The following is a 25,163-nucleotide window of genomic DNA, read 5'->3' as shown; positions in this document are numbered from 1 at the left end:
CCAAGAAATATTTCAGGTAACGCCATCTATCCGTTTAAAGATAGACAACAGACGATCCCTCTTCTGGCAGCCCGATTTAGCCAAAACTACTCACAGCATTAATCGTAATTCTGTTTAAGATATCGGCATCTCAATTCTGACTTGAAAAAATGCTATTTTTATTAGTAAGAATTATAATTAAACATATCTGCAATTTCATTTTTACTAATCAAAACTGAAGTGTAGATCTCTCTAATGTGAATTATTAGAAGACAAAATTGAATTATAAATATCTAAAATTTGAGTTTTAACTAGTCAAAATTTAAGAAACACTGTGAGTGTTTTAGGCTAAATCAGTCTGCCATATCCCTCTTAAAGGAGCGGTTCACCAAAACATTTAAATTCTCTCATCATTTACTCACCCTCATGTGGTGTGTATGACTTTCTTTGTTCATTTGAAGAAAAATGTCTTAGCTCAGTGGGTCCTTAAAATGCAAGTGGATGGTGATTCGACTTTTGAGGCTCCAAAAATCACAGACAGTAGTGTTCTGCTGAAGAAAGATAGTCATATCCTACACAACCGGGATGGCATGAGTATAAGTAAATGATGAGAGATAATCATTTTTGGGTGAACTATCCCTTTAAACCGAGCCATAATACATGCACTCGTTGCTTCAACAGGGGGCGCTCTTTTCTAACCCTAAGAGATTTTTTCGGATAAAGACAAGCAGGGGGAGTGGACAGACGGAGCTCAGGTTAATGTTGAACAAGAAAACCAGTTTGTTCGTGTAGTTTTGATTAATGCGATGGCGAAAATGTAGATAATCAACATGCAGCTTGCGCACCCTTGAACCCTGCGTGTGTAAATCGTCCACATTTCTGCGAAATCATTCGCTGTCAACAATAGTGCCACGGATGCTCTCGCGTGCTGCACCCAAAGCCAAGTTTCGTGTCGGTATATATGAATATAATCTCAAGGCTTTTATATCGTTATTTTGCATCATATAGATGTGAATATTTTGACGTGAACTGTAACTGCATCTTTTGCGTTAGGAACGTCCTGCTGGGGATGAATGAACAAGGAAGATTAATCGAGGTCAGTTCAAAGGGAATAACAAAGAGAACCCGATCTGCAGTCTCGCGAGCAACCATTAGCGGAAGCGGCACGTTGTTGCGTTTGACATTTGAACTTCGCAGTATCGCTCGAGACGGTTTGAAGCGGAGTCACTGGAAACCAGCCTTTACCTATTTGGCGAATTTAGTCGAAATTTTACTGGCTAAAAATACAGTTATTTCAGTAACAATTCAGTTAAGGGAGAGGCTTTGAATTTACTAGTCGTGTCGCGCCTCTTAAACGTTATTTCAAAAACCCAGCTCGCGCTTCGGGGAATTACCGGTTAAACCTGGAGCTGGCCACCGATAACTGAGAATGACGACGACTCGTAACGTTGCGGTAAGTTTTCACCTCAAATGCTGCGACAAGAATGTGTTTGATCTTACTAACTTTGTTCGTGAAGAATGTTTATAAGTTTAGTGTTCGTTAACGTTGATTTGACTCGTTTTTTTGTTTTAAAACGAACACCAGCTCGTTTTACTGTTAATACATTAATAAAAACTCTGAATAATCTCTGTTTAACAGTCTAATACAAACAACAGTTTGAGATATCGTGAATATTAAAGGCGTGTTTGAAGTGTTGACACATGGCAAGGACGAATCTAATTTACTAATCCTTCAACATATGTTCACTTTCCAATAAATGAGGCAGTTTGCATTTTGAATGACTGAACGATTACTTAAATGGTTTGTTAAATGCACAAGAAAGCAGATGTGTACTGTGTGTAATTTTTGTTGTTTAAAACTAAATTATTCAAGGTAGTTTACAAATTTACTGGCAAGATGGGAATGTGCCTTAAGGGTTAAATGTGAAGAATCAGTGTGCGGCTACTTCCTCTACATACGTTTCAGTATGACTGATCTTTTTTGTATTATAATAATTACAGAAATGTGCCACCTACATCTTGTTTATTTGCTATGTGAGATTGAACGTGATAATTAAGGCTTATTTGTACTGGTTAATATTTCTCTGCTTTTACTAAATGGGAAACTTTTATGCGTTGCCTTGTGCACGTGCAGCCCTTTAAACCTTTGAGGCATTAATTATTAAATCACTACGGGGAGAGTTTACCCTACTGGTTCTTTTAAAAAAAAAAAAAAAAATACTGTAGTTATATAAAATATTTAGTAAGTTTAATACATTTTTTTTTTTTTTTTAAAGAGATTATATAGAATAGTCATAGAAGTATAAATAAGGATAAAATTAAAAATCAACATTGGAATGGGGCTGTAAAATAACACCTGAATGGTTAAAAATTGCTTTTAAATGTCTCCTCACTGTAGATGTCATGCAACAGATAGCCTAGTTAAGTTTTCCTTGTTGAGAGTAAATGTGTTCATTGTGGCTAGGCATCTTGCTAAAAATTTATTTTCTGTCTTTTCAGCAAGGTTAAGCCTTGTGCCCTGGTACGACCTTGGGATTGAAAGTGATCATTACATTTATCAGCAGGCCACTGCCCTGCCCACTCAGGTCGCCCCCTATGTGGATTGAATGCACCCCTCAGTTCCCTACAGGATGGATGAGCTGGATGTGAGGGCTCCTGATTATTATCGTCATCAACATATTCTGATCTGTGCATGGATACTGCGTTACTTTTATCACAGAGCACTCCCTGTGCTTCACTCCATCACTTTAGTTTGCAAAAGTATTGACTTTATCTGAACTGCTGTTTTGAGAGGAGGGAGTCTTAGTAAATCACTTCTGGGACTAAAGCAATCTCATCTCAATATTATATATCAATACCTCCTTTGGTTGCATGGATAGGATATAAGGTTTGACCCAACTGCTCACTCCACTGGGTAAAGAAATGTCTGAAAATCTCAACAAGATGGTCAATTTCCTTTCCCCCCCTTCGAAGAATGTCAATGGATCCAGCTCAGACTCACTGGTGGGCGAGCGTCTAGGTGTTGATGTCCGGCGTCGTCACCACACCATGGAGCGAGATCTGTTGAAGGGAGAGCACCGGTTCTTCCGTCGCAGTGTCATCAACGACTCTAATGCCACGGCTTTGGAGCTGCCTAGCAAGAATTGTATTCTAGCCACCTCAACAGACTGCCCTGCTCCTGTTTGTGAATGTCCTGTCCTAGAAACCAAAGCTGCATCACCAGCTGCATCACCAGCCACACTTCCTGTTGCATTGGTAAAGAAGAACATTGATGGAGCAAAAGATGGTTCCAGTGTAGAGGTAGCCATAGAATCGAAGCCAGTGGTGATTAGTTGCGATGGAGAAGTCCGGCAACTTCTTTCCACAGAACCACCCTGTTTAGCTGCAGAGCTTAAGTCTGGAGATGATATTGACCAGAAACGAGAGGGTGAGAAAGTGGAAGATGAAGACAAAGAGAAGGCACGAGCAGAGGCAGAGAAGAAAGAGCAAGAGGACATTGAGGAAGTTGAGACGCAGGCAGTCGGGACATCACCGGATGGGCGCTTTTTAAAGTTTGACATAGAAATTGGACGTGGCTCTTTTAAGACGGTCTACAAGGGTCTGGACACTGAAACCACTGTGGAGGTAGCATGGTGTGAGTTGCAGGTGAGCCAAAGTTTCTGTAGTCTTTTGCTGTGGCAACTAAAGCTAGGTGTTTTCCTCCACTGAGCAGGCCTCATCGTCATCGAAAGAATGAATTATAACTTGGCAGTTATGATAACAAAGTGCAACATTTGACCGTGTTGGGCCTTTAAGAATGGGAGTGGTAAATCACTATCTTATCTGCTCATACAGACCTAGAGCAAATACTTGCTTTTACATTTAAGCGATACAGCCCTTGCTTGAGGAATTTCCAGTACAACACCTCAAAGCACTTATGACAGTCTTGTGACTAGCCAGGTTGATTTGAAATTTACTGCCCCACCTACACCTTTCCGAGTGATGTGTTGTCATCTTGTATTGTTAATCTTTTATTTAGCTCTTTCCTCTTCATAATTGCTTTAGACATTTTTTGTAGTCCTTTTGTCACACCCTTGAAGCCTCCCAATACACACCCCTGGCTTAACCTATCTGGCATTTGGCCAGTATTTTCATAGCTGTTCATCACAGGTCTTTGCCCCAGCATTGTAATGCCAATCTTAGGCTAATTAGACCATCAATTGTGCATTGTAAGATATGAAATGCAGTGAAATATGCCATGAGAAAGAAGTTTAATTGTAGACAACAGTTGTTATGATTTTATAGTATTTCAAAATTAAGAAAATCTATAATAAAAATAACAATTATTATTGCATGTTTAAAACTATTATAATCTAAACAAAGAGTGAATTAAACACAAATAATTTCATTTTTGTGAAATTATTTTGAGAAAATTATTTTAGATTTTTTTTTTAAAAAAAATATTATAAATTTTTTGCCCATATTTATGTATACCACCACCAAAAGATGGTGTTCTTGTTACAATTTTTCACAATTACTAAAATACATTTTTTAAAACCTTCACCCATTTTCTCAACTTTAAACAATGCCAAGTCTTCAAACAACATTCAGAAAACACCTGACTCTTCTGGCAAAATCAAACAATCGCCTCAAAACCATCTGTGCTCAAAATCAAACGATACTTAAAGATCATATGCACAGCAAGGCAATATTTAAACATTACAGAGCATTCATTAGACACTACATAAAAAAATGGAGAACACAGCATCCATGGCATGTAGTGACATATGTTTTTTTTTCATTGTATATAGTAAGTGCATTTTGCAATTACTGTCAAATAAAAGTGTAGTAATCACAATTTATAGTATACAATATATTCACTGTACTATTGTAAGTACTGCAATTAATACCGTATTGAATGTCTGTATATTTAGCACTTGTAAACTACAAATAACACTAAATGAAAAACGCATTACACTCTCTCAAATATGTTGTACAACTGCAAAATAAAAGTCAGTGAGGGATTAATTCTGCCTAAGCATCACATTTTCACATCATTAGAAACAAGTGCTCAAAACATTTGAGTCATTGTGTATAAACGATGACAACTGTGTTGTAGTTTTGTTTGCCATCCATGTTTACCTTTTTGGTAAAGTGCATCACAGTGCGAAATGTGGTTTAGTGAGTGAGAATGTCTTTAGGGTTTTGCAAAAAGAGTGATTGATTCGACAAATGGGTTTAGGCCACTGAGCATTTGGTTTAGAGAATGGAGTTTTGTGTTTTAGCAATTCAGAAAAACTGTAACCAATTTGACAAAAATGTCTGTGAATAGAATGCTTTAGGTAAAATTTTATGCTTGTAGAAAACAAAAGTAAAAGTATCACCTGTGGGCAGTATATTTTTTTTGGGCATAATTTCCAATCAAACTAATTTTGCCACTATGCAAAAAGTATGAAAATTATTTTAAATTGTTAGTATTTAGGATACATAAGATGTTAGCTATGATATTAACCTTAGCAAGACAAAGTCGACTATTATATGAAAGAGAAAAAAAAATTATTACTATCAATGTAATTTCCAACACTGAATTCTATCATACACGTTACAGAATCTAAGATGTGTTGGAAATGATACTGGTGGACATTTTTATGACTTTCAGAAACAATGCCAAAAATGACACACATCTCCTGTGCTGCATGTACAGACACGGTTGGACATTGTAAATAGATCATGTAAAATAATTAGTGTGAAAACAGGACTATATAAACCCAGTGCTGAAAGTGCCTGAAGTTGAAGAAACGCCAATATTCAAATACAATTTTGATTGCATCAGTAACATAAGCCTCACCATTTCTATGTAATAATTATTACTTCATATTTTTTTACACTTTGAATAATAAATACATTTTAAAATCATTACAGTTTTATTGTTTTATGATATGATAAAAGCTTGAGTTGTCACTGTGAGGTCCATAGCCATGGTGTGCTCTCTTAGAGATCAAGGTGACGCTGGCAAGCTATATGGCAACAGCACTGCTGTCGGAAAAACCCTGTCTCATAGTTGTGTGACCTACTTCTAACAAGAGTCTGTTTGCATGCAGAAATATCCTTTGTTTCATATATATCATGAAGAAGCAAAGAGAGGAAGGCAGCCAAAACTGCTTTTTATACATTTATGTGCTGCATAAATGTGCAATTTTAAAAGTGGGTCTAGTTCAAGCACCAACATGTTTATAATCTGCATGAAGTGTTGTGAGCTGGTCTACCAAGACTTAACTCCTAATTCCACCTTTCACCACCCGCTGCTGCCTCTTCTTATGCCGAGAGATGACTAGGCAGCACCACGTGAGCTGTTCTTCTCCTGCACATGCCCCTCAGACCTAGTCAGCTCATGCACCGTGTTGAAACAAAAGCCTCTTGCTCTCATTTTCTCTTCACTCTTTAGCTTTCAGCCTCTGTCTCTTTCTTTATATCACCTTATCTTGCACTTTCTCCCATTTCATTTCTCACTGTTTCTTTTAATCTCTAGGGCTGTCTTGTGCATTAGGGTTGTAGTTGTTCCAAGTTGCAATTTCACACTGCTGTAGAAGAGGGAAGGGCCTGCATGACTTCCCTAGAATGCCATCTGTCTTCAGTGCTTATGCGAACACTGGGATATTCCCCTCCCACATTACTCTCCTTTTTCAGATGGCAAACATATTTGAACAATATGTAGGTCACCACATGAGAAAATGAGAGGCACTCAGATAGGACTCGGTTCTCCTTTTATTTAAAAGTTCTCCTCTGTGTATTTATCTTGTCTTCCAACTAGAAATACCACATTTAATGCTCTAGTGAAAATATTTAGCCAGATAATAAAGTCTTCTATGGGTGACATACCACTTGCTTTCCAACAACTGATTGAGTTTCACCCCAGCTGCCCTGTGTTTGCCCTACATCTGAACTCTTTTACTGGACCCCTGTAAATCCATTGAGTACTCTGCATTAATCTTAAAGGCCTATTAAAAAATAGAATTATTTACAAAGTTTGTACCTTTTACATTTCTTGTAATTAGATTTGTGTCCTTAAATGGTACCTTTTAATTGCATTCCAAAAAAACATTTGTCTTAAATCATATTTTAATTTGTACCCCCTATTTGCACATTAGTATAGTAATAATAATAGTTATTCGTATTATTGTCATTATTTATAAAATAGTTATAACAATAAAGTTAACATGAATTTAGTGAATATTAACATGAATTTAATTTATTTCATCCATTTACGCAACAAAATCACAGTAATGTCATTACAATCTCAAATTGTACTAACTTCAAATCTTTGTTTTAATTTTATCTTTCTGTTTGTCTCGAGGTGCTTGGCTTTGTGATTTGTGAGTGCCTTGCCCTTGCAACGAATGCTATTCATAGCAAGCAAATTGAAAGTTCATCCTGACTGTCACTAGGGGGTGGAATGCGTATGTCGGAGACAATTAAAAGGCATCTCTACATCACTAAAGATTAAAAAAGTCATCATTAGATCATTTGTGAACTGCCATTATTTCAAAAATATCCATGTCTGATGTATAACCTCTTTAATGATAACGGAACAGCCATTTTTGAAGCCTATGCAGAGAGTAACCCCCAAAAATAAAATGTTCACAAAGCACGTGTCTCCATGTGAACTGATTAACAATACAGGCTAATAGATGAATGTCCAAACTCCCTGTGCAGCTCCTTGTAAGCATTAAGAACTGTGCACTCTGTCCCAACCTGTTAACTACATTGCCAGCCCAAGATAAATATTCAAGATACATGATACATGATACAAGTTCAAAGGGCATAATTGTAATTTAAAACCAAACTATTTTTACTTCAAACCAAACTAGTGTAATTCCGGTAAAGTGCGTATTAGATCCTCTCTTTGATTTCATTTACTGAAGCAGTTAATCCTAATTCCTTATCTTCTATCTGGCTTGGTATGTGCCTTCACGTGTGAGCAGGATTCATAACAGGAGCATTATTCACATACTGGAGGTTATTGTGTGGGCTGCCCCTCTTCTGGGGAAATGCTCCCATGCTTTACTGGGCTAGTCTTACAAGGGCACAGAGTGCACCACTTATTTGGAATAGACATTTGGAAATGCTCTTTCAAAGAAGAAGGGAGAGAAAGTAGGTCTGTCGTAGGGTGGGGTGAAAAGCCGAGACCCCCTTCCCCTCAACCACACACCCCTCTCCCCACATCAATCGCCATTTGGAATGGTTTTGGAAAGGCTTCACCCTTTAAGTCATTGTGTTAAATACTGCTATGTGTTAGGCCTACTTGTACACTGGTTGTGGAAGTTGTAACACTAACTTAGGGTGAATTGCCACCACACTGGGCTTGGCAAAGGCAAATTCACAGCTAAGTGTTTCCCATTCCAGAAATGGCAGCTGACCGCATCAAATGTAGGTCAACTAAAAATCAGCATTGTTGTAACTGCAGTCAGACCGTCTGCAGATCTATCTACTTCCTGGATAGATTTTGGTCTTCTATGATAGCACATTATGTTTTTGCAGCAGCATTTCCCCCTCTGTGAAACCACAGACATCATTCAACACTGCAGAATCTTTCTCTTTAGATTTCATTAAAGGAAATACTTGTTTTTGTTGGCTTCTCTAAGAGTCAGTGGTGTTAGACTTGCTCCCTGCTTAAAGCGCTTATTTTTATTTTTTATGTAATGTGAATATAAATTCGGTAATGGCACTGTTGCATACAGTCCACGATTGTGTGCATCGTTATGCATGCACCTGGTGTTGACTGTCCTAAAAAGTATCACAAAGCAGTCATATTGTGCATGTCTCGAACGTGTCTGTACAGGGCAGCGGTCAAAAGAGTAAACTTTGTAAGGCTGATAGCTCAACTGAGCGAGATGGAACAGCATGCGGAAAAACTAAGTAAACCTTAGCCTTAACACTGCTAGTCCTGCCCCAAATGGACATCATTGGTAGATAAAATATCTGGCTGCTCAAACAGAGTACGGTTTTGATAATGCCACAGTTTACATTTTAGGTGACTCATCCTAAAACAATATCTTGTAGTTGTGTTTGTATATTAAGCTGGGATAAGAGGAAGTTTTTTAATATAAAAATATTTACACGCTTTACCTTTAAAGGGTCACAAACTCCGTTTCAGCACAGTTGAGCTCTTTCTACATTTTTAAAAGATGCACCCAAAGTGGGTGTGATCTGCGGCGGAGTGAGGGGAGAAGGGGGAGTGAACACAACAACTGTTTGATCCAGTCACTCAGCTTTATTTTTTTTTTTTCAATGCCGGTAACGGCATCAAATGGTACTGTTCCACTGCACGTTATGGTTCGACTCGACTCTACGCGCTTTTCTGAGTTTGCTTTCCACTGCTGTTCAGTGCCGCCACAACCTGGGTGAGATTATAGGCTGATCGTCATAGTTGTGTCGCCTCTACTGCCGTGACATCATCTTAAACGCGACACACAACGATAACACAACCGCTAGCTGTTAGCTACTAGCTCATTGTTCTGCATAAAGCAGTTGTTGCATGGTGATTTTACACAAGTGTAACAGTTAAATTAGCCTGGTTGTTCTTGAAGCAAGCTTTCCAGTAGCTGGTCAACTAAATAAAGTGAAGCTTTCAAGTAGAGTATAAAGTTAATGTACCATCCTCCATCATGGACTCCAGCTGTTGCTGAGTCCAGGGCGCTCTCCCCCTCCTATTGCTCACCGGTCTAGATAGCGTTTTTTTTTACTTTTCCCTACACTGTTGGTAGGTCCTGTGGTAGCCGTGTGGGGCCAACAGCTGAGACACATCCTGAAAGACTTTTTCGTTTCACATTGTTTCATTAGTCATTAATGAGAGGAATGTCTGCACCTCGTTTATTGACCACGGTGTGGTTTTGTGCACCGCCAGTTCTTTTTACTATTCGAAAGTTGCGTGAACAAATGATACTGCTATGACTGATGCTAACTTTAAAACTAACGGCTTGATGTCCTGTGTCAAATATCCAGTGACACTGGTAGTGACGTCTCTCGGACAAATCAGTGATCTGCTGGGTTTTGACATCACATTTAGTATTGGCTTGGCTCGCTTCAACAGAGGTGGTACTAAAAAAGTACCAGGTACTATCCACAGTGGAAAACCCAAGCAGAAAAGTGAGCAGAGTCTAATTGTACTGTGCAGTGGAAAAACCCCAAAAGTATTCACTGTTTTGTAAGCTCATTACACCAAATCACACTGGTCATTTTATGTCTGTTATTTAATTGCAAATAAATGCCTAGTCATGTACTCCATATTGAGGGGGTGGGGGGTTATTAACTTGCATCAAGATATTATCAAATCTTTTAACTGAGGAGCTTGAGATTTTGAAGCGCTGGTCATGTGCATGGCAACGACACACAGATAAACTTGCGGCACTTGCTTGACAAAGGGTAAAGGCTACTCCTCATGAATAATATTGAGAACACCTGTGACGCAGAGGTGTTCAAATTTAATTGAAAGCTATACCTTGTACGTCTTGTCCTGTGAATTGACATTTCAAACCTGGAAAATGAAAATAGCCTGAAAGTAATAGCCATGAAAATAACAAATGATGACATTCTCTTCCCTTGTGTGCAAGACATGTATACCTATTAACATCTCAAAAATGTGTTTGTGTTTCATTACCGTTTAAAAGAAAATCCCCTCTGTTATCAGTATCCAAATCCTTTTAAATTAAATAATGAATTAACTTAGTTAAATGTATGAGATTTTATGACATTTAAAAGAAAATTCCAATGTAAAAGGATTTTTGTGGCATTAAGATTTGGCAGTTTCACTTTTTTAACAAGGCAGACGAAGCAAAATATAATTATTATAAATTTTTTTTCAGGATCGCAAGTTATCGAAATCAGAGCGCCAGCGTTTTAAAGAGGAAGCTGGAATGCTGAAGGGTCTTCAACATCCCAATATAGTCCGCTTCTATGACTCCTGGGAGTCTTCAATGAAAGGGAGGAAGTGTATTGTCCTTGTGACTGAACTCATGACATCTGGGACTCTCAAGACGTAAGTGTTCCTGTTTGATTTTTTTTAAACCATGATTGTCATTGACCTTGCCTTCTATGAATGACTTGTTCCTTGTGCTTGCTTTAGGTATCTGAAAAGGTTTAAGGAGATGAAGATCAAAGTGCTTCGCAGTTGGTGCCGGCAAATCCTGAAGGGTTTGCACTTCCTCCATACAAGGTCGCCTCCCATCATCCACCGAGACCTCAAGTGTGACAACATTTTTATCACTGGCCCTACCGGATCAGTTAAGATTGGAGACTTGGGCCTGGCTACACTAAAGAGGACCTCCTTTGCCAAGAGTGTCATAGGTACGGCTAAGTATTTGCAACTATGTAGCCGCCTCAAGTTTAAATCAGTTTGAATTGTCTGACTGTGCTCAGATTTGTGGTTGGGTTAAAGCAAATCCTTCATTCCATGTTTCTTTTTCAAGTTACTTTTTCTTCTCTTGCTTCTTTTCAAAGTGTGTTTTAATACCAATGTGGTGAGAAAGCAGACCACAGCGTTTCCCTGACCGCTTAAACCACAGCAAACCAGGGCTCCTGTTTTATGGAAGTTCTCTGGTCTCTTGACACCCTCCTTTAGTTCAAACTTAGTTTTGTTCTTTCCTCTGTCGTCATTGCGTAACGCCGCAATTTCAGGTACCCGCAGAAAGCGTAAGTAGCTCTGAATCTGTTACAATTGTAGGTGTATTGTGACCCATCTGCTGGGAAAACTGATCTGATCATGGGATAACAGTAGAGCTAGAGCTGAGCCCTGGGCTGGCAGGTACAGTGAGTGAACATTGCTCTGGTTTGGAAATTTGTGGTCTGTTTCATCGGTGAACCATGATTTAATGATGATAAAGCTAATGAACTTGTTCATTTTTCCCCCAACAAGGAAATGCATGTTTTCTTTTCAGTGTGTCAGTTTCTGGAGCTCAAAGCCTTAAACTCTCTGCTCATCTCCCTTATACTTTTAGCTTTGAGGTCTTTGTTTCCTTTTTTGTTGTTTTGGAAGCCTTAGGCTCTAACTTCAGGTCTCCCCTTATCCTACTTTAAGGATTATTTAGTGTACTGCAGTACAGACAGTAAGTATGCAAAAATGAGCCTGGTAAGTCCATCAGTATTATGTGACACATTTCAGTCCAAATCCATGATATATATGGGAAGTTTGTCTGTGTGAGACCTTTGTCAATGGGTAACTTTATTACTAGTTCATCTGGTGCACAGAACATCACTTTTCATTAAACTATGGAATGCAGTTGTTCACCCATAACATTTTCTCAGGTTCACCCAAAGGTAGGTGTAAAGAAAGGTCTATTTTTTCCATAGCTAGTGGTTTGGGTTTTCGTTTTGGTAAAAAGCATCAGACCCCTGACCTTGGGCTCATTTTAAATTTCTCAAAGTGGTTTCCTGTATTGGCTAGCATCTTAGCTTTTATTTCAGTGTGTTTGAATGGATGAAATCCTTAACATAACCCTCTTAAGTTCAGAGTAATTTGGTCAGTCCGGCCTTGGAGTGGTTTCTGTGCACCGGTTTCATTCTAGCCACATGTAATCCTGCCCTTTAAGGTCTTACCTGGAGAAACTTGGCTTCTTATCATTGTTGTCTAACTGAGGGCAGTTTCCCCTTCTTTTTTGTTTTTCTTTTTTGTTTTTTCCTTTCTTTCCCTATTTTGCTCTCCTTCCCTCTTCCTCTCTCTTTTCTCACAGGTTTTGCCCGAGTGGTCTTCAGCATCAGCTTCATCTTCCTTTATCCTCTTCACAGAGAGGGTGTAATAGGGTACTAAGAGAGTTCTGAACCATTCTTTTAATTTAAGGTACCCCTGAGTTCATGGCGCCTGAGATGTATGAGGAGAAGTATGACGAGTCGGTCGATGTGTATGCCTTTGGGATGTGTATGCTGGAGATGGCTACTTCTGAGTACCCTTACTCCGAGTGTCAGAATGCGGCTCAGATCTATCGCAGAGTTACCAGTGTAAGTCCACGCCCCTCTGCCAGAGGGAGAGAGCCCCCGTGCACTCATCCTCCCCTTGATTGCTGCCGTTTAGTTTATTTGTTTTTTTTTTTGCCCTCTGTGGGAGTTTTCTTTCTGCTTTTTTCTCACACAGTGGTAAGTTGGTTTTCTCCCTTTACCAGTAAATTCTGTACATATTTTGGACTGTGATGTTATGGTCTCTCATGAAAGTACCAATACGAAATGATCATATATATATATATATATAAACTAAATAATTTATAATCACTCAGTTCCAAAAACAAAAAGACACAGGACACATACATAATGGTATCAGAGATTAATAAATCCTAAATTAAAAAAAAGTTTGAATGGTTTGAAATTGAGAGCTGAATGAAACATGGAAATAGCCAGCCCCAAGTCAAAGTAATTTCAATCCTTTGCATTCTTTGTATAATTTGATTGTTTCCTATGTCCCTTGTTTACAGGGGGTGAAGCCTGGCAGTTTCGACAAGGTGGCTATTCCTGAAGTGAAGGAGATCATTGAGGGCTGTATACGTCAGAATAAAGATGAGAGGTGAGCTGACATTCAGCTAAACAATAGACCTTATGATAGCTCCATATTTTATTTGATGCCAAGGAAAATTAAACTGTTAGAGAGTGTTCAAATGTCTTGGGCCTTTTCACACCAAATGCAAACGTTCAACGTGATAAACGTTGTTTTATGGGAACAATGGATTCCTAACAAGCCCTTCACACCCGGAATGAACGTTCATGCAAATCGTGTGCCGACAAAGCATCGGATTTTTACGGCAAGTGTGTCTAATTTTTTTTTCTTAGCCCGCCGTAGAAACGCCCCAACCATAAAATGTTTTGTGAATCACGTGTCAGCGGCTGCTGCATTTCCCAAAACCAGTAGAACTGTTAGTGCTAAAGCACAGAAATCTGTTTTGACCACCGACATTAAATGCTGAAGCAGTGAGGACATACGTTTTATTTTCATCAAATGCCTTAAAAACAGAAACCTTTCTCCTATGGTTCTCTTAACATGTATATGATATTGCTGCATCACTGCCTTGCATTCCCCTTAAAAAGCTCTCTGATCTTACATGGATTTTTTTCATACATTTTATGGATTTTATATTCCTTTTGCATTTAATCTTATGTTAGTTCTCTTATATCTCTAATATAGCATATATATCAGAATATTTGCTTTTTAGTATCACCTTTTTTAGTAAACAACTGAACAGATCTTAAGTGTTTTTATCAGCCAAATATTAATCAAATGAATGCTGTGACTTGTAGTGCACTGTATGTCTTTTGTATCAAAATAACTTTGTATGCCATAAATTTGGATTTGTCTCCTCAAAATCGTTATTTCTGTACAATTCTTAATGGTCATTAACCGCTGTCATTGGCAAGTATAAGTATCTAATAATGGGTCAGAGTCTGACCGTCAGACTGAAGATTGTTTAGGTGAGGTGTTGAATTTATTACATTGTATAGACTCTTTGCCCATTTAATTGCAGTCGCATTTAATTAGTAACATGTTTTGAGCATATTTATATACACATGCAATAAGATACAGTCAGTAGTGATCTGTTTCAACAGTCATTATATGTGTGTATTACGCAGAGAATTATTTTTGTTTTTGTTTTTTTGTGGCATATGATCACTTATTTCAAATGATAAAATGTTTTAACCTTTAATAAAACCTTTTTTTTACACTCTATTCTTTTTAATCAGCCTCAGCCTGTACACATGATAATACTGCCAGTCAGCTTGTCCAGCAGGTGAACTGAAATAGTTTGTGAAGTGTCTCGAATGTTTTCTTTCTCGCTGAGCAACTCAACAACAAATTCCTTATCACTTCTGCACCTTGTTGAGAAATCAGTTTTCTTTTTTCGATCTGCTTGTCAAGTACCTCTTCTCAAGGACTGTCATGGGCGAAGGGCAGACCAGCTCAAAGGTGTGCTGAGCCACTTATCGTACAGGGTAAAATTGCTTGTTGATTAGAGCCACCTATTGTAAAGGTGTGAATGTGCTTACAGCTGTCATTCGCTTCACTCTCTATGGGAAAGGGCATTCGCCGACGATTTGCCTCTCAATATTGCATCAAGTTTGGTCTGAAAAGTGTTTTGGGAATTTTTGGTAAGATTCATTTTCAATGTTTCGGCTGCTGAAGAATCGACACCTGGGTACACAACAGTAGGACCGTATTGAAGGGACTGTATTTCTATCCCTCAGCCTTGTTTTTGATTTGCTTTATATTAAATATTGCATTTTGGACTACGGTCCATGTTGTTATTTGATCCAAAAATCCTAAGTTCAGTGAACATACTTTGCTCAACCAGTTTTTTTTTTTTTTTTTTTTCATTTTCTTTTAAAGGTATTGCATCAAAGACCTCCTGAGCCATGTATTTTTCCAGGAGGAGACTGGGGTTCGTGTAGAATTGGCAGAGGAGGATGATGGAGAGCTGGTGGCCATTAAGCTGTTGCTGCGCATTGAAGATGTAAAGAAGCTTAAAGGAAAATACAAGGAAAATGAAGCCATTGAGTTTTCCTTTGACTTGAGCAAAGACGTCCCAGATGATGTTGCCCAAGAAATGGTAAAGAATTATTGATTTCTGGTCTTTTTATTTGGTTATCATTTTTTAATATTCAGTTGGTTAACCTGTGGCCTTCCATGTGTTTACCCATTTAATTAATATTGGGTAGTTGTCCTTCAGCCTTCATTAGAAGTTATCTTTGTTCTCTAGGTTGATTCATGCTATATTTGCGAGGGTGATCATAAAACCATCGCAAAGGCCATAAAGGACAGAGTGTCCCTGATTTGCCGTAAAAGAGAGCAGAGAAAACTGGTAAGAGAGCAACAGGAAAAGAGGAAGATGGAGCAGGAGAGGGGACTCCAGACTCTGAGTGAAACCCCACTGCCTGGATCACTTGTTCACACGACTGCTGTGCCTCCTGGTCCCGCTCTGGCTCCAGTCATCATGGAGTCCGAGGAATCGGAGGCTGATCAGCACCAGAAGCTGCAACAGCCTGGAGCTTCTGTTTCCAGTTAGTGTCTCAAAACTATTGTGGCTTTGCCTCTCTTTTCTGCTCCATGTGGGCAGCAGTATTTTTAGAAATTTTTATATAATGTGGCATGCATTTGTATAGGAATTCACTCTGAAAAGCAACTTGTGCCTAGATTGACACAGCTTCTTGTCTCACAGCTGTGGGTTTTGAGGACCCTCAAGGTTCAGGGATTGTCCCTGAGTCTCAGCTTGTTCAGGCAGGCGTGTCTTTCAGCTCTGTACAACCTGATCCGCAGACACAGCTGCCTCCACAGCACACCATGACCCTTCCACAAAGCATGGTGAGCCATTTTCTCTGCATTTTGTTACTTTAACCTGCATGCATATGATCCATTTTCACTCAAAACAAGAAAAAAAAGTGGCTTATTTCCAATGTCAGGTGAGTTGCCTCGCTGTCTACTGTTTATGAAGGTAGCAACCTCCTAATGCAGCATCAATGGAACCTCTGAAGACTATGATTGTTTTCTTTGCTTTCCTCTCCTACCTGCTAAATGTTTCCTCCTCATCAGTCACAGCCCCAAGCACAGGTCCCTCTGCAGGCTAGCAGTACTTTGACAGTGGGCTCCATGCCTCAGACCGGAGCTGCGGCCCCATCACAGGTACACTTCACATGATCTATAACATAGATGACAAGGAACAACATGAACCTGGTTAGGTTTACATTGTTTGTCAGACTTAAGCCAGAGTTACTTAAGCACTTTTTTTAATACATGAACTCTCCTCTCAGGTGATGGGCCAGCCACCCTCTCTGCCCCCTGCTGTTCAGCCTAACGTCCCCCTGCAGTACCATCAACCACCTCAGGATGGCAGCATTCCACCTCAAACACTGCAAGGGCCACATGTCTTGCAGGTGCAGTATCATGAGTGCTGTCTGGTGGCTGATCTCACTGACCAGATATTTATATACCTTCATTGAGCACCTGCATGTTGTGGAATGACAGTTCTGTACTTTCCAAAACATCCTGTGGCATTTTCTTTTTCCCCATTTTGTTTGATTTTTGCAATTCTTGCTTTGTTTTCTTTTGTTAGTATGCACTCTAATGTCACTGTTCTTTACTTCTCCATCTCTCTTTTGCATGCCGGCTGCTCTTACATGCACATCAGATATGGGCATGCCAACTCAGCCCACCTATTTATTCACCACCTCCAAACGCTGAACAGCTCTATTTTCTATATCAGGCCTGTCAGGTACCGGCTGTGCCTAAGATTGTGGTGTGTGATTAAGTGGGCGACTGATACGGGTTTTGTAGGGAACAGAGTGTTAATTGGGTGGTGTAGTGCCAATATATAAATGTACATGCAGTTTAATAATGGCAAAAGTGAAGTACACAAAGTTGTTGAAATTAGTATTGGTATTCTCAAATTCACTTAATTGTTTATTTTACTCATACAAAGATGTTAGATCTTGGAACTGACAAAAGGGGGAGCTACAATTTCTGTTACGCAGACAAGTGGACTGTGTTTTCAGCCGATGCTAATAACGTCAATAAGCCCAAGCATCTGCAGATATATATCATAATACACATATCACCCATTGGCCACCCTCATTTCTAGATACTGACATCAGTGATTGGAAAACTCATATCGGTCCACCACTAGACTGAATCCTTAATCTCCTCAAGTCTTGTTTCTGTGTACTTGACTTTATAGTCACCACAAACCAAAGCAAGTCCCAGTAATTTGTTTGGACAAAGGCCATGTCTTCCTAGTATTTTGGGAAGTTTGTGATTGTAAGTTACTCAGACTCTTCTATTTCTTCTATTGATTCTCTGACAGGCACCTCTAGGCATATCCCAACTGCAGCCCCCAGAGCAGACACAACCTCTGGTTCCAACGTCCACAGAGAGGTATTGTTTTGTCATTTGTGTATTGATATTAACCTTCCAGCGTCAACATTATAGAGAAAGTTGACGAAAGGATGATATTTTGTGTTTGCCCTCAGTGGTCACTCAGATGCTGCATCTGGTCTAAGTGATGGAAACGAGGGCAGGCATGAGGGGCGTTCCATGAAACGACCCCAACAGCGGTCTGTGCGCAGCTGTTCACGCCACGAAAAGATGGTCAAGGCCAAGCTCATGGTGCTCAATGTAAGAGTTACCTTTAAGGCAAATTTAATACATTTTTGATAATAGCATCACTTTACATAACAGTGCACATGTTATTAATAAGCCATGATGATATTACTATTTTCAATGTGTAATTAGTAACTGCTCATCTATGTATTTTGTGCAAGTAAAGTACATCCTTTGGGAGTTAAAACTTGTATACAGTATTTTCAATATGAGGAATTTAATATTAAACTTCAAAATTGAATTGCCATGAAGTTGTTAATATCTTAATGTGTGTATTGATATGTTTGGTTGCTTTTGTAGATTTCTAATATTGGTGACAGGGTGGCTGAATGTCAGCTGGAAACTCACAACAGGAAGATGGTCACTTTCAAGTTTGATTTGGATGGAGATAATCCAGTAGAAATAGCTGAAATAATGGTAAATATTTATCTTGGTTTGGGTACTTTTTCAGAACAGTGGAGAAGTTGGTTTGTTCTCCTATTGTTTGAGTTGTGTGTAACTTGGGTCCTCATTGTGTATTAGGTCAAAAGTGATTTCATCCTGGAGAGTGAGCGGGAGTCTTTTATAAAACAGGTTCAAGAGGTCATTCAAATGGCAGATCAGAAAGGGAAAGCTCCAAAGAATAGCCATCAGGTATGCATCATGATTTTATAAGTGCTAAGGTGATAATATATGAGGACCACCAATAAAATTCTTACCATAACACTCATCACTTTAGGTGAACAATAATTTGGGCCAGCAAATACCTGAAAATTCAACACCCATTGTGCCTGGTAAGTGTAATTGTAGTGATTTTTACATTTTACCCCACTCCATCTTAAAGTTTGCAGTCATTTAATATTTGCTTATCATTGATATTACTAATTATTATTATTTTGATATTTAAAAGGTGTGCCGCCTAGCATGGCAGCACAAGTTGTACATTCAGCAGGCCGGCGCTTCATAGTTAGCCCAGTGCCTGAAGCACGACTTCGGGAACCATTCTTTGGGCCTCCTTCTGCCAACACATCATTTGAAGACTCTGCACCAGGTCTGAAACTTATAATAATTTGATTAATAATGTGCTTAAACATACATTTATTTCATACAAGTATATTCAGACTTCATATTATCTTTCCTTTCTCAGTTCCTTTGTCTGATCCCACATCATACAGCAGTGTTCAGCAGAACCAAGCCAACTTGGCCCCTAGTTCTACCCAAATTTCTGTGGTACCAGCCACACTTGGAGGCCTTGCCCAAGAGAGCTGTAATCCTCCTACTTCTCAGTCTTTATACCAGAGTCCTGTTTCAGCAGCCTCTTTGACTCTGGCAGCTATCACCACTCAAGGTTCCACTCCTCCAGCTGTCAATCAGCAAACCCAAACAGGGAGGATGTCTCCCTCCCCAGCCCCAGCTGAGTTAACACCCCAGCGTCGATTATCCCTTCCCAGCTCGATTGCACCTTACAAGAGTCCCCAAACAGTTGTGGGTCAGCAGGCTGAGAGCAATAGCTTGATAGTCCCAATTGCTGGTGACCAAACTGTAGCCTCAATCCAGCAGGTGCAAGTTGCCTCCTCCACTGTCCCCGCAGTGCAGCCACCTGTGATGGGAGAGGGTGAAAGTGATTCCCAAGGGAAGCCACCTGGTATTGAGGACATTCATGCATTGGACCAAAAGCTGCGTTCCCTTTTCAAGGACACCTCACAGAGCTCCTCCACATATCCTGATGGATCTGGAGAGACAGCTCCCACTTCTTCACCGCCCAATACTATCAGCGCAAATGCTCCTGGCTTTGTCTCTGTGCCACCTTCTAGTTTGTCTCTCAGCTCAAGTGGGAACTTTGCACCTGGTGCTTTTGCTTCTGTTGGCCAGGCAGGAACTCCTACAAGCTATGACCAGACACCATCTTCAGAGCTTTCCCCACAAAGGCAACAGGTGGGCGAAGTTGCTGATTCAGTGTTGGGAATTGTATTGATACATTTTATTTGCTTTTTCATCAGTTGATTAAAATAAATCTTCTCTTTGTACATTGGCCTGGATAACTAGGAGTCTTCATAAATATTTTTCATTTTGTATCAAAAGTTTTTACGGTCATGGAAAAGCTGGAAATATCAAGGAATTTTAAAATTGTGATTTCTATTCTTGGAAAAGTCAAGGAAATCTAGTTATGCAGAGATCTAAATATTTCTTCAGTAAAAATTACTAGTAAAGTCATGGAAATGTATTCTCATTCTCTTCTTTTAACTCTCTTTATCCTCTTTTAAAGACCTCTGTGGCTGTAAATCAACCAGACGGACAAATGAATGCTGAGGAAAAGCAGTCAGCGACATCACCAGACAAAGGTTTCAGACTTGGACGATTTCAGGTAGCCTTCCAGAATTAAATTAAATTGGGTCTAATATTTTAATGCCTAAACGTTTGGCACTGAAAATTCATGCATATTCTCGCTCAATCCACATTTAGGTTTCGGTGGCCAGCGATCAAGACACAGTCTGTGCTACTCCAGATCCAGCAGTCGTAAACTCTTCTTCCTCCATCACCCCCTCTTCAACATCCTCATCATCCTCCTCCTCAACATCATCAATCTCTAGCCCAGAGAACACTGTTCATAAATCTCAAACCCTGCCCAGGGCCAGCCCTAATTCCATCCCAACTACCACTACAGTCGGCCGCTTTCAGGTGACCTCTAGCACTGACATTGATGTGGGCCGCTTCACAGTGACTCCAGCAGAAGGGAGCATATCCTCTGTAAACTCTGCTGATGTACTGGAAACCACTCAAGAGTCCAAGATGACTCCTTCAAGCATGTCTATTACAAATCACTACCTTAGCAGTGATAATGACTCTGAACCAGAGGATGAGGGCTTGAAAACCGAGATGAACAGGCTGAGGGAGAGGTATGCATGATAGTTGCTTTGTTATAAAAAAATGTCCTTCTATTACCTTGTCCATTTATGTTTAGGCTTGGTATTCTTTGCTTTTCCACGTGACGTTCCATCTTGCACACAGTCAAGCGCCCAGCCTTTCAAAAGACCCTGTTTACATCTGGTATTAAGCTGCGTCTGTGGTGATCCGATCATGTGTTCAGGAGAGACACATCGGCATTTACACCTGGTCACTTAAATTAGTTTACTGTGACCACTTGTGATCAAATTTGGAGAGGAGGGACTCAAATCAGACTTCATGACGACATAAAACAATAACTATATCAGTGTGTTACTACATGACATTAAAGTAGGGTTTGGGCCGATAGACGATGATATCAGGGGTCAACGATAGTCAGAGATATCGCCAATAGCTGATGCCTTTGATATCAAGATTATATTTGTCTCGTTTTCCCATTATAATGTATTAATATTACAACTAAGTTGCCCAGCCATATTTTCACATTGACATCACTGCCTATAACCGACACTTGCGACACCAACAGAGGCTGAGGAGAATAAAAATGAAACATTGGAGAAAAAAAAAAAATAACTGACTACAAAACTACATCCCACATCAAAATTAAATTGCAAGGTGATGGACCTATATTCACAAATTATGTCAAGAGTGCTTTTTATAAAAGAGAGACATCATTCTTATACAGTTGTTGTTTGAGCTATGGCGAAATCAGCATCGTCATTCGTCAGCATTTCGTTTTCTTTGCTTGGCACATTAACATAAAATTGTAATGATACTAATAATAATAATACTAATAACAATGCAATAACAAATTGCTTTTATTAGTATTATTATGATTAAAAATTATATAACCATCCATACCTGTGCAGTGTGGTTCTCCAGAATGAATGTGGTTTCAAGACATTTTGCCTCCAGTTTCCAATCCTCCGAAATATAATGAATTGTCACAGACATATAGGGGGTCATGTTTATGCTTGACCACATGTCTGCGGTCAAAGCGACAAAGTCAGCCACTTTCAAATCTTAGTGATGCTCTCCCTCGTTTTATTGTACAGATCAGTGATAGCAGTATTTGTGAACATAACTGACTTTGTTGTTCTTTAAAGACAGACCTCAGATATATCTCAAATTTAATCCAAGCACAAAAGCAATTACCTGTATTAATTATGAGCTGCAGAAGTTTTTCCTTTTAAAGCCACTGTAACAGGAAAAGTTTAAACTCTTGTTTTAGTGCAGCAGTTGATTGACAGGTGAAGGTTGATGCTTTGCTGCTGCCGGGACGCATACTGGAGGGATTAGCGTTTACACCACAAATGTGATGTGGTCACATGCATTTTTGACCACATTCGTATGTGGTTTCTGTGATCCAATCACAACCTTTTAGATCCTGTTTAGATCTGTATTTTACACAGACTACATATGATCAGATCACTAAGAAACGCAGGTGGAAACCGGGTCAAAGAATACTCTTTTGACCACGATCTCATAGAGAAGAGTTTGACAATTATATTTTTCTTTACAATTTTCAATTTGAGTGAAATAAGATATGTGATTAACATAACTTGAGACTTTTCTGTTTGTTTATAAATATAAATTGCACAGCCATACCTGAAACCATTTTTGAAACAATAATGTGCTTTAAAAAGGTATGTTTCTACTAATGGACTAAAACACCTGTCCTATTTAAGACTCCAACTGAAAAGGTCCATTGAGAGAAAATATTATTCCCAAATGATCTTCTGTCAATGGCTTATGAATCTACCTTTTTGTTTCTCTTTTTAGGCATATGGCTGAGATCCAGAAATTACAGAATAAACAGAAAAAAGAGATTGAAGAACTGTTTAGAAGTCTGGGCAAAACCCCACCCCCTGTGGTGGTCCCTTCAACTGTAGCCATAGCAGGAGGCAGGCGGAGACCCACTAAGAGCAAGGGGAATAAATCAAACCGTAGTGGCACTCAGGCCAGTTCTCTTCAACAAGGTATCAGCACCTTGGTTTACCTCAAACTTTAACTTAAATTGTTTATTTAGGCCCGGTGAACAAATTGTGTGAAACTGTTGCTCATAAGTGTTTTTGCTTTGGTGTAGGGAACAAACAATCTGCACAGAGTGGTCAAAATACAGTCAGCCCGTCAGCTGCTAGGAAGGTTTCAACGTCTCAAACCGTATTAAGCTCAAATGCTCAAACACAAGGTATGAATTTCATCATTGTAGAAAGACCGTTTTTAAAGGAATATTACTTGCTCAATAAAAGTTAAGCTGAATCAACAGCATTTGTGTTATTATGTTGAGTTCCACAAAAATGTATTTTGACATCCTTTATATTACAGTAAATTTTTGGAGGGTTTAGTGGCAGAAATGTACAGCTTATAATTTTATTAAAGCACTTACATTGATTATTCTGATACAACTTATGTATTATTTGAGTTGTTGAATCGTTCTTATGGTGGCTGTAGGGTTTTATTGTTTATGGCATTATGTCATGCAATGAAGTTGTAAAATTGGACATAACACAGAAAAATTTAGTACGTGATTTTTATCACACTAAAATCATATTAACATGCATATTGTGGCTATGCTTTAGAAACTGAGTATTTTAACGTTTACAGATTGGTCCCCTTCACTTACAATATAAGTGTCTCATTGGAACCCATATTTTTGCCAGTTATTCATGGGTTTCCAAACTGCATATTTTTTAATTCTTCTAAATCAATAAATACTGATTGTAATCTGTAGGAACCACAAGTCCAGAAAGTCCAGATAGGGCAGAGAATGGACATAACCACGACCAGGACCAAGCACCTGCTACTAATCTGCCACGCAAAGGCACATTTACAGATGACCTCCATCAGTTGGTTGATAACTGGGCCAGGGATGCCAAGAACAATATGCCACAGATTAAAAAAGGCTCCAAGAAGAACGCACAACCCCATGACGTATGTTAATATTCCAAACAAACGTAATTAATTTGATCTGTAAATTATTAACCGTGTGTATAATGGGTAATAATCTAAGTGAATTCCCGTCCTCAGATGATGCAACGTAAATACTCTTTGCCAGGTCAGCTCTGCTCCATGGGTGGCCACATGCCTGCCACCATGAACCCCTCAACAGGACGCAAGGGTTCACTTTGTCTGAACAATCCACAATTTGGCTATCCCTGCCAATACAGCATGCCACAGTGGACTCAGGTGGGCCCGCTGGCACCTGCAGCTCCCACTGCAGGGCTACAGCAGGGCTTCCTCATACCCTCAGGAGCCCACAATTCTGGAAACAGGACCACTCAGGCAAGCTGAAACAGCTGTGGACGGTTTGGAATAAGAAAGTGAAGGGATGGGCTTTACCTCATGAGGTTGAGATTTTAGGGTGGTTTTTAAGGAGCTAGTCCTTGGACATCCCCTAACAGTGGCATCATTCATCTAACGGTTTACAAGAGGTCTGTATAATGTGACTGTTCATCTGAATCCAACCAAACCTGCTGTTTAAATGGAGTGTTAATAGAAACGTTGAAATGAGATTTTTGGCCGGAAAGATGGAAGTATTAGATTGGTTTGTTCTTTTTTTTTTTTTTGGTTAAATGTCAGAAATATAGCCTCATATCCTGCAGTATGGGTTCTATCTTTATTGTAATAAAAGTCAGCAGTGTAACCAATGAACAGCAGTGGGACGAGTGCTGCAGAATAAATCCAGCTAGGCATCTGCTGTTTACCCTAATACAAAAGAGATACATACTAGTAATGGATAGACCGAGAGGGAGAGATGACTATGCTACCAACACAACTTTTAAACGGGTGCTGACAATGTGTATCCTACATGTCTGAGTTTGGATTGATGGGAAGATTGATAAAGAAGGTAGGGATGCTGGAATAACAAATTGATGCATTTTAGAGAAATGTAAGGCTTTATTGCTCTGTAATAGACCTTATTCAGGCTAATGCCATCTTTGATTTTTAATGGGAATGACAACGAGACTGAGGGATAGACTTGCAGTGTCTTTAATGGGCTGTACTGTTCAAGAACATTCGGTATACAAAGAACTCCAAACAGAATGAATTGTGGGACATCAGATGTGATCTAGGAGCTTTATACTGTCCTTGCCATTGAAGAGATGGTAAGTCCTCACAGCCTCATTTTCATTCCCATTAAAAAACAAAGCTGTCTATTAATGTAAGTATTGGGGTCTTCTCTTTGCTCTAAAATTAA

The 25,163-nt window shown here is 39.3% G+C and overlaps 1 protein-coding gene across 2 annotated transcripts; it reads left to right on the top strand.

The window, feature by feature from the left end:
- The first annotated feature begins 724 nt into the window (after nt 1-724).
- Nucleotides 725-24,256, top strand: LOC127640324 (serine/threonine-protein kinase WNK1-like). 2 transcript variants are annotated; one of them, XM_052122794.1, is made up of 24 exons: nt 725-1,432; nt 2,479-3,624; nt 10,821-10,993; nt 11,081-11,301; nt 12,791-12,948; nt 13,416-13,504; nt 15,317-15,536; nt 15,687-15,987; nt 16,146-16,288; nt 16,517-16,606; nt 16,735-16,857; nt 17,784-17,854; nt 17,950-18,094; nt 18,380-18,496; nt 18,602-18,712; nt 18,798-18,852; nt 18,969-19,109; nt 19,206-19,993; nt 20,325-20,423; nt 20,522-20,955; nt 22,745-22,941; nt 23,049-23,153; nt 23,697-23,896; nt 23,993-24,256. In XM_052122794.1, exons 2-24 carry the CDS (start codon nt 2,902-2,904, stop codon nt 24,254-24,256), a joined length of 4,968 nt encoding a protein of 1,655 aa, XP_051978754.1. In that variant the 5' UTR covers nt 725-1,432; nt 2,479-2,901. The 2 variants fall into 2 exon arrangements, with proteins under 2 accessions (XP_051978754.1, XP_051978755.1); XM_052122795.1 differs by having other exon boundaries at nt 24,021-24,205.
- The last annotated feature ends 907 nt before the right edge of the window (nt 24,257-25,163 follow it).

This window comes from Xyrauchen texanus, chromosome 49, assembly GCF_025860055.1.
Source record: "Xyrauchen texanus isolate HMW12.3.18 chromosome 49, RBS_HiC_50CHRs, whole genome shotgun sequence".
Classification (NCBI taxonomy): domain Eukaryota; kingdom Metazoa; phylum Chordata; class Actinopteri; order Cypriniformes; family Catostomidae; genus Xyrauchen; species Xyrauchen texanus.
This window is presented reverse-complemented; position numbering and strand designations above follow the sequence as displayed.

What these genes read in the sequence shown, in the direction of transcription:
- LOC127640324 (XM_052122794.1), top strand. Translation starts at nt 2,902, where the DNA reads ATGTCTGAAAATCTCAACAAGATGGTCAATTTCCTTTCCCCCCCTTCG. An exon ending in TCTATCGCAGAGTTACCAGT is followed by an intron (nt 12,949 to 13,415) that starts GTAAGTCCACGC and finishes CCTTGTTTACAG; the next exon opens with GGGGTGAAGCCTGGCAGTTT. An exon ending in CGTCAGAATAAAGATGAGAG is followed by an intron (nt 13,505 to 15,316) that starts GTGAGCTGACAT and finishes TTTCTTTTAAAG; the next exon opens with GTATTGCATCAAAGACCTCC.